General features: G+C 32.9%; 1 protein-coding gene and 1 long non-coding RNA gene across 2 annotated transcripts; one reads left to right on the top strand and one right to left on the bottom strand.

Moving 5' to 3' along the window:
- Positions 1–6,230: 6,230 nt before the first annotated feature.
- On the bottom strand, positions 6,231–14,535 carry LOC143903240 (uncharacterized). The gene is made up of 4 exons (XR_013258656.1): positions 11,288–14,535; positions 10,746–10,819; positions 7,341–8,311; positions 6,231–6,616 (listed from the first exon to the last, which is right to left on the bottom strand). It is a non-coding gene; the product is annotated as an uncharacterized LOC143903240 (long non-coding RNA).
- On the top strand, positions 8,144–9,977 carry Tango2 (transport and golgi organization 2). The gene is made up of 4 exons (XM_077416691.1): positions 8,144–8,285; positions 8,425–8,671; positions 8,802–9,020; positions 9,148–9,977. Exons 1-4 carry the CDS (start codon positions 8,144–8,146, stop codon positions 9,365–9,367), a joined length of 828 nt encoding a protein of 275 aa, XP_077272817.1. The 3' UTR covers positions 9,368–9,977.
- Positions 14,536–14,564: the final 29 nt, after the last annotated feature.

The raw sequence follows: 14,564 nt of genomic DNA, 5'->3' as shown, positions 1-14,564 counted from the left end.
CTCTGCTTTACAAATTATTTCTGCTACAGATATTATGCGTCGAAGTTAACGAAACAGAAATAATTTGTTAAAGCAGAGAATAGTTGGTATACGAAAAGTACATATTTATATACCAACTATTCATTGTACATATAAATATGTACTTTTCATACCCCAACTATTCTCTGCTTTAACAAATTATTTAACAAATAGTTTGTTAAAGCAGAGAATAGTTGGTATATGAAAAGTACATATTTATATACCAACTATTCATTGTAAATATAAATATGTACTTTCCATATACCAACTATTCTCTGCTTTAACAAATTATTTAACAAATAATTTGTTAAAGCAGAGAAAAGTTCGTATATAAAAAGTACATATTTATATTTATGCATTATAAGTATGCATACGTTTCAAATTCGCGCACTTTTGCATGCGCGTGCGGACACGGAGCATGCGCATGTGGCCACAGAGCTGACAGAGCATGCGCATGTGGCCGCGGGGCATGTTCATGTCGCTACCACAGTCGCTACATCTCGTCGGTATGACCAGGTTTCATAACCTGAGAGTCGTCAACTTTAACGTTAAATATCTCGCTTCGCTGGGCAGACCGCCGCATTTTTCTGCCAGATTCTTTCGTTTTATGCAAAAACGAATCGATTAAGCCTAATTTTATCGATATTTGAGGTGCAGTAGCTATTCTAAATAAATACCAATAATCTGAATACTTATGGCATTTACTTGGCATTTACACAAGATGAATTTGTTGATTAAAGAATTGTGACAACTCTGTACTCACACAGAGAGAAACCTGAGAGAGGCCATCCCGGCCTTTTCCGTGTGTTGCATTTTCCGACGCGCCGCCTGAGAAAGTGCGCCTCAACTACGTCGTTTCGCTCGGTAACTGCATATGGTTTGCGTCCGTGCTAATGGTTCGTGTCCGAACTAGCCAGCTAGATGAGGGGAAATGCTGACCGGAAATAAGTTAGCGCTGCAAGTTCATATTTTTTAATAAATTATAGCTCAAACGATTGCTCCCTAATTGCTCTCTCAGAATCAACAATTGCTCCCCTTTTAAAAGTATTATTTTATAAGATATTTAAAAAAAACGTAAAATTTATACTTTTTACTCAAAAACATATTTTTAATAATTCTATGCAATTAAATCCGGCATAGAACGATTGCTCCTTAATTGCTCCTTATTGCTCCATCATAATTTTTATGATTTATTGCATTTTTATTGAAAAATTAACAAATTAATAATTTCACAAGTGACGCCGCCGCCACTTATCGGCCGCCATTGTAACTATGGCTCGGCAGCCATTGGCGGAAATATTCAAACGTAATATAATAGTTCCATTGTTCATAACTATATCTCAAAGAGTTTAGTCAACATTTCTTATTGATTTTTGGTAGAATAACTATTTCTTGCTTCGCTCTATTGGGATTTTTAATTGCTCTATTCGTATAATTAATTTTGTATGATATTTTAGCAAAGAACTGTTTATTTTCATGGAAAAATACATTTCTCACAGTCTTCTGCAAGAATATCGAACATAAAACGATTGCTTCTTAATTGCCCACCTGTCAGCATTGTGCATGAGCCCTTATTGACGTTAGGCTTAGTTTCCACGCGTCGCGTCATCTGTCGTTAAAGCCTTTTGCACAATGCCAGGCAACAGGCAATAGGAACAGGGAATAGAAATCAGAAATCATGTATAAATGCAAAATAAACAGTGACACAATCAATAGAGTTTCAGTCACGTTGGAAATTCTGTGCCTATTGCCTGTTGCCAACCAATCATAGCATTCAAACTTTTTAGGTTGTAATTAACGATTGCTGTTAGCCTCATGGGACTAACCAATCAGAATGATTCCGAGATTCCGTTTTCCGCGATTCCGTCTTGCATGGGGAGGCACCCTTAGGGCTTAAAACACCTATTGTAGTCATTGTAGATGGGCACTGGCCGAGTTTTCGCTGAGCGCGTCACGCGTTGCGTCATCACAAGTTACCCAATCAACACATCCCATTTTATTACATTACTTGTGACAGAATCAAAATGGGATGTTTTGATTGGTCGCGACAGATAAGGCCCGGTCTACAATGGATGTCGGAAGTCGGAGTCGTAAGAAATTGACCAATCAATTGACCATTCATTATTTTTCGACCGCAAGGAGAATAATAGGTTGTGATTGGTCAATTTCTTACGACTCCGACTTCCGACATCCATTGTAGACCGGGCCTAACGCGACCAATCAAAACATCTTATTTTATTACATTATTTGTAATGGGATATTTAGATTGGTTAAGCCCTTTGCACAATGCCAGACAACAGGCAATAGGCACAGAATTTCCAACGTGACTGAAACTCTGTGTCTATTGATTGTGTCACTGTTTATTCTGCATTTATACATGATTTCTGATTTCTATTCCCTGTTCCTATTGCCTGTTGCCTGGCATTGTGCAAGAGGCTTTAACGACAGATGACGCGACGCGTGGAAACTAAGCCTAACGTCAATAAGGGCTCATGCACAATGCTGACAGGTGGGCATTTTAGAAGCAATCGTTTTATGTTGGATATACTTGCAGAAGACTGTGAGAAATGTATTTTTCTATAGCATGCGCATGCGCTGCCGAGCCATAGTTACAATAGGCGGCCGATACTGAAATGTCTAATTTGTTATTTTTTCAATAAAAATGCAATAAATCATTAAAATTATGATGGAGCAATAAGGAGCAATGAAGGAGCAATCGTTCTATGCTCTATAAAGTTGCATAGAGTTATTATAAATATGTTTTTCAATAAAAATTAGAAATTTTTCGTTTTTATTAAATATCTCAAAAGATAATAATTTTAAAAGGGGAGCAATCGTCGATTTTGAGGGAGCAATTAGGGAGCAATCGTTTGAGCTATAGTAAATTAAAAAATATGAACTTGCAGCGCCAACTTATTTCCGGTGAAATGCTGGCCGCGCTCGGCCGGCCCGGCGCTCGGAAAGCTTTGAGCGAGGAGAGAAGGACAGACATACGATCTGCTGCCTCGGCTGTCTCCTTCCCTCTTGAGCTCTGACGTAGCCGCTTTGGCACGCGCCGGCTATGCGACGTTGCCACGATGCCACGATGCCACGCATTTCGGGTATCGCGTACGGTGTCTCGCCGAGTGCCGAATCTCGAGTTGGCAAATCGACGATGCGCTACGTTACATTTATAAATATTTATTTAAATATATGTATATATGTATGTATGTATGTATGTATGTATGTATGTATGTATGTATGTATATATGTACATATATGTATATATATATATATATATATATATATATATATATATGTAATTTATAAATAAAAAATTGTAAATAAAATGAAATAAATATTTATAAGCATAAAAATTAAAATTTGTTAACATAATATATAGAAATCCCGAGTTTTTTTATTACGATTTTCATTGACTAACGTTTATAACATTGATGTTATAACTATAACTACTGACGTTAAATGCCGTGTAAACACTCTTTTACGACGAAGTTACCACATCAATGTAATAACTTCGTCATAAAAGAACGTTCAGACGGCATTTAACGTCAGATTATAACATCAATGTTATAATTTCAGCGTAAATCGAGCCGTGTAAATGTAGTCAATGAAAATAGAAATCAAAAAATCGGGATTTCTATATATTACGTTAACAAATTTTAATTTTCATGTTTATAAATATTTCTTTCATTTTATTTACAATCGAGCCGTGTAAACGTAGTCATTAATTCAGGAAGGAAAGGATTTTTAGGGGTCAGAGGAACAGCTACGCATAAATAAAATATATTATGTATATTGATTGTTATTTTATTTAAAAGTGAATCAATTACCAAACGTTTATTATATCAAAGTATAAAAAGTATAAAAAGTATGTATTATCTGAAAGAATTTTATTTAGGATAGTAGTATATGTTTATGCCCGAATTTTTTTTTTCTTCTCCGGCTCCGGCTCCGCCTCTGCCTCTGCCTCTTCCTCTACCTCTATACCTCTACCTCTACTTCGTCCTCTTCCTCTGCCCCTGCCTCTGCCTCTGCCTCTGCCTTGCTCTGCCTCTCCCTCGCATCGCGGTATACACAGCCCGCACTATGGAGCCCAACGTTTCAGGCTGTAATAAAAAGTAAATGTTTTGAGTACATTGACATATATTTTCGTATACATATGTATATGAATAAATTACCTCTATTAAGCTGGACCCCCCACCAGCGCAAATCAAGTTCGCACTAGGTAAAAAATTTAGTGCTATTTAGGTGCTAATTAAGTGCCCTAGTCCGAATTTTGGTGCTCGAACCGTTTAGCAGGAAATCGCGTAAAAAATGGGGGGGCGTCCAGCTTGCCATAAAGCTGGACCCCCCCATATCAGAAAATGGTCCTACAGAGAAGATAAGTACACTATAATTTAGTGCTAATTAAGTGCTAATTAAGTGCTCTAAAAAAAACGTTAAAATGTTGACAGATTATAACATTTATTTAAATATACCATTATTATATTGAACACAGAACCGTCGCGGTCGACACTAACACTTAAAAAGATTGCTGCATGAATATATTCGTTACTAAAATGATCGAAAACATATATTTCCCAAATCTGAGTTTATTGCTAACAGTAAAACAATTACAATAATTAACTTAGACCAGCCGTTGGCGCTGAGCACTAAGTTCCGTCATCTGATCGTCTACGAATTAGTTGCTCGCATGATTATAGTATTAAAATAATTCTCAGACATTGTACTTTAAAAGAATATCACGATTCGAATTTAGTGTTAGTAGCTAGTGTTGAAATTAATTAATTAATCAATACAGCGCGCGCTTCGCGGATAAACTAATTAATTTCAACGCTATACAAGTAGCACTAAATTCGAGTCGTGTTACTTTCTTAAAGTACAATGTCTCAGGATTATTTTGGGACCATAATCCTGCGAGCACCTAATTCTTTGACGATTCTGTAACGAATTATAGAGCGCGGCGCGCGCGCTCCATGGATAAATTAATTAATTTCAACGCTATACAGCTAGCACTAAATTCGAATTGTAATATTTTCTTAAAGTACAATGTCTCAGGATTATTTTAAGACCATAATCACGCGAACACCTAATTCTTTGACGATTCTGTAACGAATTATAGAGAGCGGCGCGCGCGCTCCATGGATAAATTAATTAATGTCAACGCTATACAGCTAGCACTAAATTCGAATTAGTATAGTCATGAAAATTAAAATTTGTTAACGTAATATATAGAAATCCCGATTTTTTGATTTTTATTTTCATTGACTACATTTACACGGCTCGATTTACGCCGAAATTATAACATTGATGTTATAATCTGACGTTAAATGCCGTCTGAACGTTCTTTTATGACGAAGTTATTACATTGATGTGGTAACTTCGTCGTAAAAGAGTGTTTACACGGCATTTAACGTCAGTAGTTATAGTTATAACATCAATGTTATAAACGTTAGTCAATGAAAATCGTAATAAAAAACTTGGGATTTCTATTATGTTAACAAATTTTAATTTTCATGCTTATAAATATTTATTTCATTTTATTTACAATTTTTGTATTTATAAATTACATATATATATATACACATATATACATACATACATACATACATACTAGGTGCGCAACTAAGTTTCCGGGTTTCACACATAGATGGCACCAATAACACATGTACTCGATATAAATGTTTGAAGTTGTCTGAAGTTATAGCTTGGACATCTGTTAACAATAACCAGTCGTTATACCAATATATATCGCAACGCAAAAATATTTTTTCTAACAATGGAGATGTCGAATTTTGTGCCAAATAAACAGCATTTGCGGGAAGCTTTGTTTTTCTGTTTTAACTTGAAAAAAAATGCAGCTAAAGCACGTCGTTTGCTTGAGGAGGCCTACGGCGAACATGCACCATCGAAAACTACCTGTGAAGATTGCTCGAAAAATGGCCAGAATGGTACACGAGACACGAACGAGTGATATTGCAGCACGACAACGCTCCGTGCCATCGCAGTTCCATCGTCCAGGATACCATCAAAACGCTGAAATGAGATCTGCTACCGCACCCGCCGTATTCGCCAGACCTGGCGCCTTCCGATTATTACTTGTTCCGGTCGATGGCGCATGGATTGGCTGGGCTACACTTGACCAATTTCGAAGAAGTGCAAAATTGGTTGGATAAATGGTTTCGGTCCAAAGACGCGTCGTTTTATCGTCGCGGTATTCATGTATTGCCAGAGAAATGGCAAAAATGTATAGTTAGCGAGGGACGATACTTTGAATAAGCCATTTTTTGTATTTCTCTTAAAATTTTTCATTTTTTATTGATAAAAAAACCCCGGAAACTTAGTTGCGCACCTAGTACATACATACATACATACATACACATATATACATATATTTAAATAAATATTTATAAATGTAACGTAGCGCATCGTCGATTTGCCAACTCGAGATTCGGCACTCGGCGAGACACCATACGCGATACCCGAAATGCGTGGCATCGTGGCATTGTGGCAACGTCGCATAGCCGGCGCGTGCCAAAGCGGCTACGTCAGAGCTCAAGAGGGAAGGAGACAGCCGAGGCAGCAGATCGTAGAGTCCCTTTATAAGAGTCTGGACAGACTGGTCCTTATTTTCATTGGACGTGCAACACCATGGCGGAACCAATCACGAGCGGTAAAATAACGAGCCTTAGGAGCCTCTCTCAAGGTGCGTATTATGGAACTTTTCGAAATGGATTCCGATCGGAATTGTTATTTCCTACATTTCTATTGTATTTTTAGGGAAAACAGTATAATTTCGACAGGAATCCATTCCGCAAAGTTACGTGCATATTACGTGCCAGTACACATTAACGATATTGTTACGTGCTTTGCTGTAGCACTGTAGTGTTACATACCTGCGCAAAGCACGAAATGATGTCGTTAACATTTACAGAATAGGTGTCTTAGAATTTGAAATAAAGAATTACAAAATTAATAAAAAATGAAAATGACAATGTCATGCATTTATCTATATATACATCTCGTAATTTTCTCTATCAATAAATTGTATATACTATTATAATTTATTTTATTGAAATATTCTTTTCAGGTATTTTAAAGTTTTGGTTATCTTATCTCTATCAAGTCAAAATAAAAATATAGACAAACACACTTTCTCACAGCCTCTGTAGAATTCTCTCACGATATCACAACAATACAACGATTACGTGTAGTCATCGACGCCATAGTGTTTTTCTTCCATCTAGGGCGTCTAGAATAGAGTCCCTATATACGTGACATTCACGCCATGTTGTTGCACTCCCAATAAAGTCTGTCCAGACTCTTATAAAGGGACTCTAGCAGATCGTATGTCTGTCCTTCTCTCCTCGCTCGAAGCTTTCCGAGAGCCGGGCCGGCCGAGCGCGGCCGCCGCGGCCAGCATTTCCCCTCCAGCTGGCTAGTTCGGACACGAACCATTAGCACGGACGCAAACCATATGCAGTTACCGAGCAAAACGACGTAGTTGAGGCGCACTTTCTCAGGCGGCGCGTCGGAAAATACAACACACGGAAAAGGCCGGGATGGCCTCTCTCAGGTTTCTCTCTGGTACTGCACAGTACTTATATGCTTTTGTGGAAGAAAAACTTCATTGCATACATGTTATATTGGATCTAATTTTTCAACATTTCTATTCTTTCTCTTGAATATCTATTATTGAAACGCTTGCCAGCTCATATAACAAGGTTTTACACATATTTTTTTTACAAGAGAGCTTAACTCTCATGTTGTTATTAGTATAAATTTTAACTAAATGCAATGTATTATCAGAAAAATGCTTACTTTATTATATTTTTATTTAACATAGTATCTGTATTGATTTATAAACAGCCATTTTTGTAACAGTAGAACAAATAAGCAAATACATGTCATCAGAAGTTGTGCAATATAACATTATCTTAATTTATGACCAATATCTGATAACGTTATCGGTGTCAGAATGTGAAAATATGACAATATAAATACCAGCAAATATAAGTTCTTCTTTAAATCTCGTGACAAATAAGGGATGTGATACTGTGTCTCAACTCAAAATAGAAACTTATAAATTGAAAAAACGAAAAGTGTATACAAATACTAATTAACTATGTGTATCTTGTTTATTTATCGCAATCCAAATGCTGCTGTTAGATCTTATCGATTAATAATTGCATCAAATCGAGATGAAACATATAAACGTCCTGCATCATCAGCCCATTATTGGGAAAAACATCCTGAATGTTTGGGAGGTATGATAAAAATATCAGCAAATTTTCTGAAACAATAACATTGTGAAAATTTCTTTAGACATTTAATAGCTTGAATTACAATATTAAATTTAAAGGAAAAATATCAATTTTTTTTAATTTATATAAAATTATGAGATAGGTACTGACATGGAACCTGGTAAGGAAGGTGGAACTTGGTTAGCTTTATCAATAAAAGGAAAAGCTGCTGTTATTTTAAATCTTAATGGAGAAGGTATAACCAATTCCTCAAAAAAAGGTCGTGGTTCTTTGATAAGCAATTTTATTACTTCTAATGATTCTATAGAATCATACTTAAGTACCTTACACAAGGAAAATGTTAATGGACAACCATACAATCCTTATTGTTTGGTTTTATTCAATTTAAAGTACGTAGATAATAGCTAATATTATAAACCTGAATATTCAGCTGCTTTTATTTAATTCTAATAGTAATAAAATCTAAAATCTTACATAAGTAATTTTACTAAATTTCTTAATTACTGTGTATTTTTTTAGCAATGCTGACGTACATTATCTGAGTAGTATAAAATCTACTGGACCTAAAAAAATTTATAACAGTGATATTATAGGTATTGGAAATGGTGGATTAGATCATTCTTATAAAAAAGTGGAAGTAGGAAAGGAAGAATTCAAGCATGTTGTACAAGATGCAGATATATCAAAACAAGATGATCTAATTGAAAAGCTTATTCATTTTTTAAAATCAAAAAAAAAGTATGCCATCTATATTAAATTTTAATACTAAGATATTAAAATAATTTTAATATCAAAATTGTATTAATATGTTTGTAATCAGTTAATATAAAATATTCACGTATATATAATATATATTATATTACAGATATCTACCAGATGACGAATTACAAAGAAGATGTCCAATGAAATATAAAAATCTTAGTTCAATTTTTATTTCTGGAAAAGAATATGGTACAAGGACACATTCTATATTATTAATTGATGGTTCAAACAATGTAACATTTGTTGAAGAAACTCTTATGCCTGATTTTACATGGAAACGGCAACAATTTCAAAATAAATTGATATATGACAATACTTATTAATATTTAAGTGACTTTAATTAAGTCATTTAATACTATTTCAACATCTATTTCCGTAATAAAAAAAAAGGCTATGTGTATTTATATAAATCAAAACTTAATTAAATAAAGATTGTTTCTTAAAAATATCTAAGTAAGAATAGAGATACACACAAAACCAATAAGTTAAAATTTTAGTAATATAAAATTCAAAATATAATATCCATAGTATTCATAATAAATATTTATTAATTTCACTTATTGATAAAAATAAAAACCATATTCAATGTCATATCTTGAGACATGTTCAATGGTATAAGAAATATTTAAGAGAAATCTTTTATTAACTATTGAAAACTGTATAGATTTATCATGTTTCATTTTTCAATTGAATAAGATTAGAAAAATTATTCTTTTTAAAATAGTCTGAGGAAAGATATGCTACATAATCATATTATCAAAAAATATGATAATATCTCGTGCTAAATGGGACGAGACCAGTCCATGTGTGTGTGTGTGATATATACTGAGTGATATATATATATATATACTGAGTGTTCAAAAGAGGTGGTACCAAATTTTAACAGTATGTAGTACTTGTGAAAACAAATAAAAAAAGTCTTAATAAACATTACTCCAAAAATCACTTATTTCTGAGTTACAAGCTTTTTCTATAGCAGATGTTTGATATGCCATCCACTTACTTTAACACACAATTCAGCACGCTTTTTCATTGAAGATCAAACACGTTAAAAAAAATTCTATTTATTATTTTGTATTTGCTGACAAGAGTTTTCCATACCAATTCATGCAATGTGTCAACTGATGTGGCACACCAGGGTTGAGAACGTATCATATCCTATGTATCATACATCATGGTATTTTACGTATGATACTAAGTATGATATCGACTCGATTTAATTATCTAAAAACTGTAAAGAATTTATTGCGAAAAATATTATCTCAGCCAGGATTCGAACCTGGAACCTCCCACATTCCGTGAATCGAGTCGATTTAATTCTGGAAAGGGGTTTTAATTCCAACAGTAACTGTGTTTCAAGTCCAATAAATAATCGGTGCGTAATTAAATAAATTGGAATATATATATATATATATATATATATATATATATACACACAGAAACTAATATAAGGCTGTCAAAGATCTAAGCTTTGACCGTGACATTTGATTCTAATTTGATTAAACAATAGAGATATGCAATCTTGGGTCAAGCTAAATATTCATAAATTAATCATATTTTTGTATAAATTTATATATTTTTGTCCACTCAAACTGCCTGCCGATTATTTGTCGGTCTTAAAACACAATCATTTATTGGATACTTATTAGTATCAAAACAATTAAATCGATAATCAAATTAAATATTGTATATTAAACTTACTGTTCATATGAATCGTTGACGTTGTATTAACTTATGCAAAAACATATTTTGATAAGTATTGTGACTTCTTATTTCTATAACAAATTAATAAAAGTGATGGTGCGTATAGATATTATACTTTCTCGCTGTACATATTTAAAATTTTTAGAAAGAGATAAAAGAAAAGCAAAAGGTTTAACGAGTAATGCTTACAAGACTTAAAATGTTAAAAAGCATATAATTGTTAAAAATTATCTTCTCAAAAAAGATAAAAAAAAGACGCCAAACGCATGCATTAATTTAAAAAATCCTAATGTATACCTGAATACAAATGTGTATTCCGACTCAAAGATAGATTTAAAAACATTCAAAAACAATAATATCAAGTAAAAAAAATATTAACGTAAGAAATATATTACAATATTAATATATAATATCACCAAGTGATATAATAATTCAACTAAAATAAAATGTATAAGCACTACATAGGGTGCCCCAAGATGAAATAAGGTTTACTACTCTAGGAGGTGATAGTATCGAACATTTTAAGGCCGGGTACTCACTAGGACCATGCAACGTGTAACGCAACAGTTGCTGCAGCAACTTTAAGCAAAAATGTTCACGTGGACAAGTGCCCTATTCCAAATGGTTTCCGAGATAAAGAGCTATTTGAATATACAGTTGCAAAATTACTGATAAGAAAGAGATACTGTGTACTGTTTCTAATTTATTGTTCAAGTAACATATTTTTACAGAAGAATGGATATACGAGACAAACTACTCGCTCAAATAATGGATACTATTGCCTACATGGCACGAAGGAACATCACGATACACTCATTGTCAGACGAGCAACACGCTTATGTTTTCACAAAAGTTGATGAAATGTATTGATGTTGACAATGGAATTGTAGAAAATTTATTATGCTGTAAAAAATGTGTCACTTGAACAATAAATTAGAAACAGTAGCTCTCTTATCAGCAATTTTGCACTGTACATTCAAATAGCTCTTGGAAACCGAGCGTTCGGAGTAGGACACTCGATCGTTTATATAATAACATTTTTGCTTAAAATAACTGATACTATCACCTCTCAAAGTAGTGACCTTTCCTCCTAGGACACCATGTATAATTCTTTCACATTATCATGTGTGTGCTTTGATATTAAAAATATTATATCTAATAAAGTATATGATACGTAACATGATTGTGAAGCCAAGTACCTCAAGAAAAATATATAATATTCCAGGATGTATTTCCATAAGAAATTCTTGAAAACATGGACAGATGTATTTCAATGGAGTAAAAAGCTTAAGAAGATCCTACAGTGGCAGTCGTTACCGACATTTAGTTAAATACATACAACTTTTAATTGACTTTACGGAATTGCAAAACTCTTTTACAGAATTAAAGTGCGCACAAAAATGTAGAGCGCTATAGTCGATTTTATATCAAAAACGCAAAAAAAATTAAAATTTTGGGCACATAGAGCTGTCACTGACGACAATATTTGCTTAATACAAAAATACTGCAGTTTATTATATACAAAATTAGATACAGGCGCTGTAGGGAAAACATGTAAGAACAATATCGTGCAATTAAAACTAAAATTAAAAGCCTAGAAAAAAAGTTGCATGCTTTTAACTTTTATATATGCAAAAGTACATGCAAGTTGATAGAATAAGCAGTATTGCGTGTATATAGCGAGAGATGGCGCAACAATTGGGCAAGGACAGATGTATCGTATATAAATATCTCGTTAAACAAGGACATATATGTATAAGCCGGTAACATAAAAAACAAATTAGAAAGGAATTAAAAATGTTGACATTATCGACATCGAAGAAGTTTGGCCTTTGTTATAGGATCCCCTTAAGGAGAGTGGTTGCTCAGATCAAAATAAAAATAATAAAAATTAGTTAAAATATATGAAGAATATTAATCTATCTACCGTTTAGATAGTTAAGATAATAAGATAATTGTCTGCATGGTTGCCGAGTAATTAATTATTGAAGTTATACTCTTATACACGGACAACATAGTAAAAATGATGGAATAATAAAATAATGCGTTATTTGACCATTCTTTTCATAAAATTGCGATACAAAAATTCATTTGCTCTGTACAACTTATTGTGAGTGAATTATAGCATAGCTCCATTTATCAGGGCCGACTTTCAAATGCGATGTTGCCGCTCTCCGTAGCGTGCTCGATAGCTTTACGCAAAACAGCTACAATATGCTGTTTTATTTTTACAATTTTATTTTTAATATGCTTTCGAGAGTTACATCACAGGTGTCGTAACATTTTTACTAATGTCATTTAACTATGTCGCCGTGTATTAAGAGTATAACTTCTTACTCGACAACCATGCAGACAATTGTCTTCAACTTTGACATGAACGATACCCATAGACAAATATCCTCCATAAATTTGAACTAATTCTTATCATTTTGATTTGAGCAACCATCCTCCTTAAGATACTTTAAACTCTGTCAGTACCAAGATTTTGCAATAAATATCTTTTTCATTGGAACCTATACTTCAAATTTTAAATCACGCTAGCTAAAAGTACGCGTAATATTACAACTAATAATAGGTTATTGCGATAAATATTAGCACATGCCTCAGTGGTCGAATTGGTTACGACACCTTCACGGAATAAAGTTCCAGGTTCAAACCCTGGCTGAGGTAATATTTTTCGCAATTATTTCTTTACAGTTATTTATATGCATATAGCATCAAAAATTAAATCGAATCGATTTAATTAGGTGTGGGAGGGGGGATTTTACTACTTCAACCGGGAGCTGTGTTTCAATAAGTCTGACAAATCTAGTCGGCACGCAGTCAAAGGTTGGAAAATATGTAAAATAAAAATAAATAAAAAACTTTCGCGCATCATTTACCAAGCTTAATTCATTCACCTTCTTAGTTAGCCCGGTTTATTCGTATGGATTTTCCATTGGAACCTATACTTCGAATTTTAAATATCTTTTTATTTTAATTTTATGTTATGTATTCTTTTATTATAACAAACGCTAAAAAATGTTGAATTGTTTGAATTATATTATAATCATATTATATTCTATAATATTCTAATAATAATTAAGATTATTATTAAAATACTCTGAATTTTCTAATACAAAATTAATAATCCCATTGTGTATGTGGAAAATATGTACATTTTATATACAAAAATGTATGTGCATAAACATGTACAGTACCGGTCAAAAGTATTGCATCACTTATGGAAAGGAAGTCGTTACTTTAATGAAGAAAGACGTACATAAATTTAATTACAATATTAAATAATTATCATCAATGATAATTATTCAACATCAATTAAATCATTAAGATCTTGATTTTTTGTCTCAAAGTATTCCTATCAAAGCATAAAACAGTAGGTACTAAAATAGAATTTTATATCATTTATGTACGTCTTTCTTCATTAAAGTAACAACTTTCTTTTCCATAAACGATGCAGTACTTTTGACCGTTACTATACACAGTTTTCCTAATAATCTTTCAAAATATGTTTAAACATACTTATTTACTATGTTTACGCGAGCGTTACTTCTGTAGTAACTTACGATAGTTCCTCCGCGTAAACAGGGTTTTGTAGTAATTTATAATTCACTCCACGTAAATGAGTGAATTATCCTAAGTTACTATCTACATAAAATAATGTTTGCACATAAAACAATGTTTTATCACTATTAAATTTTTAGTAAAAAATATATTAAGCATGTCTCATCACTGTTAAATTTTTAATACTATACAATAGCATAATGTTTTAGTATAATATTATTTCTGTAATAAAATTACAGAACATTATTTTTT

This window comes from Temnothorax americanus, unplaced genomic scaffold (assembly GCF_048541705.1).
Source record: "Temnothorax americanus isolate GAGA-0224 unplaced genomic scaffold, ASM4854170v1 Scaffold44, whole genome shotgun sequence".
Lineage (NCBI taxonomy): Eukaryota > Metazoa > Arthropoda > Insecta > Hymenoptera > Formicidae > Temnothorax > Temnothorax americanus.
This window is presented reverse-complemented; position numbering and strand designations above follow the sequence as displayed.

Excerpts from the sequence above, each read along its gene's own strand:
- Tango2 (XM_077416691.1), top strand. The coding sequence starts at position 8,144 with ATGTGTATCTTGTTTATTTATCGCAATCCAAATGCTGCTGTTAGATCT. Across the intron at positions 8,286-8,424 it reads ACATCCTGAATGTTTGGGAG|GTACTGACATGGAACCTGGT; the intron begins GTATGATAAAAA and ends ATTATGAGATAG. Across the intron at positions 9,021-9,147 it reads TTTTTAAAATCAAAAAAAAA|ATATCTACCAGATGACGAAT; the intron begins GTATGCCATCTA and ends ATTATATTACAG.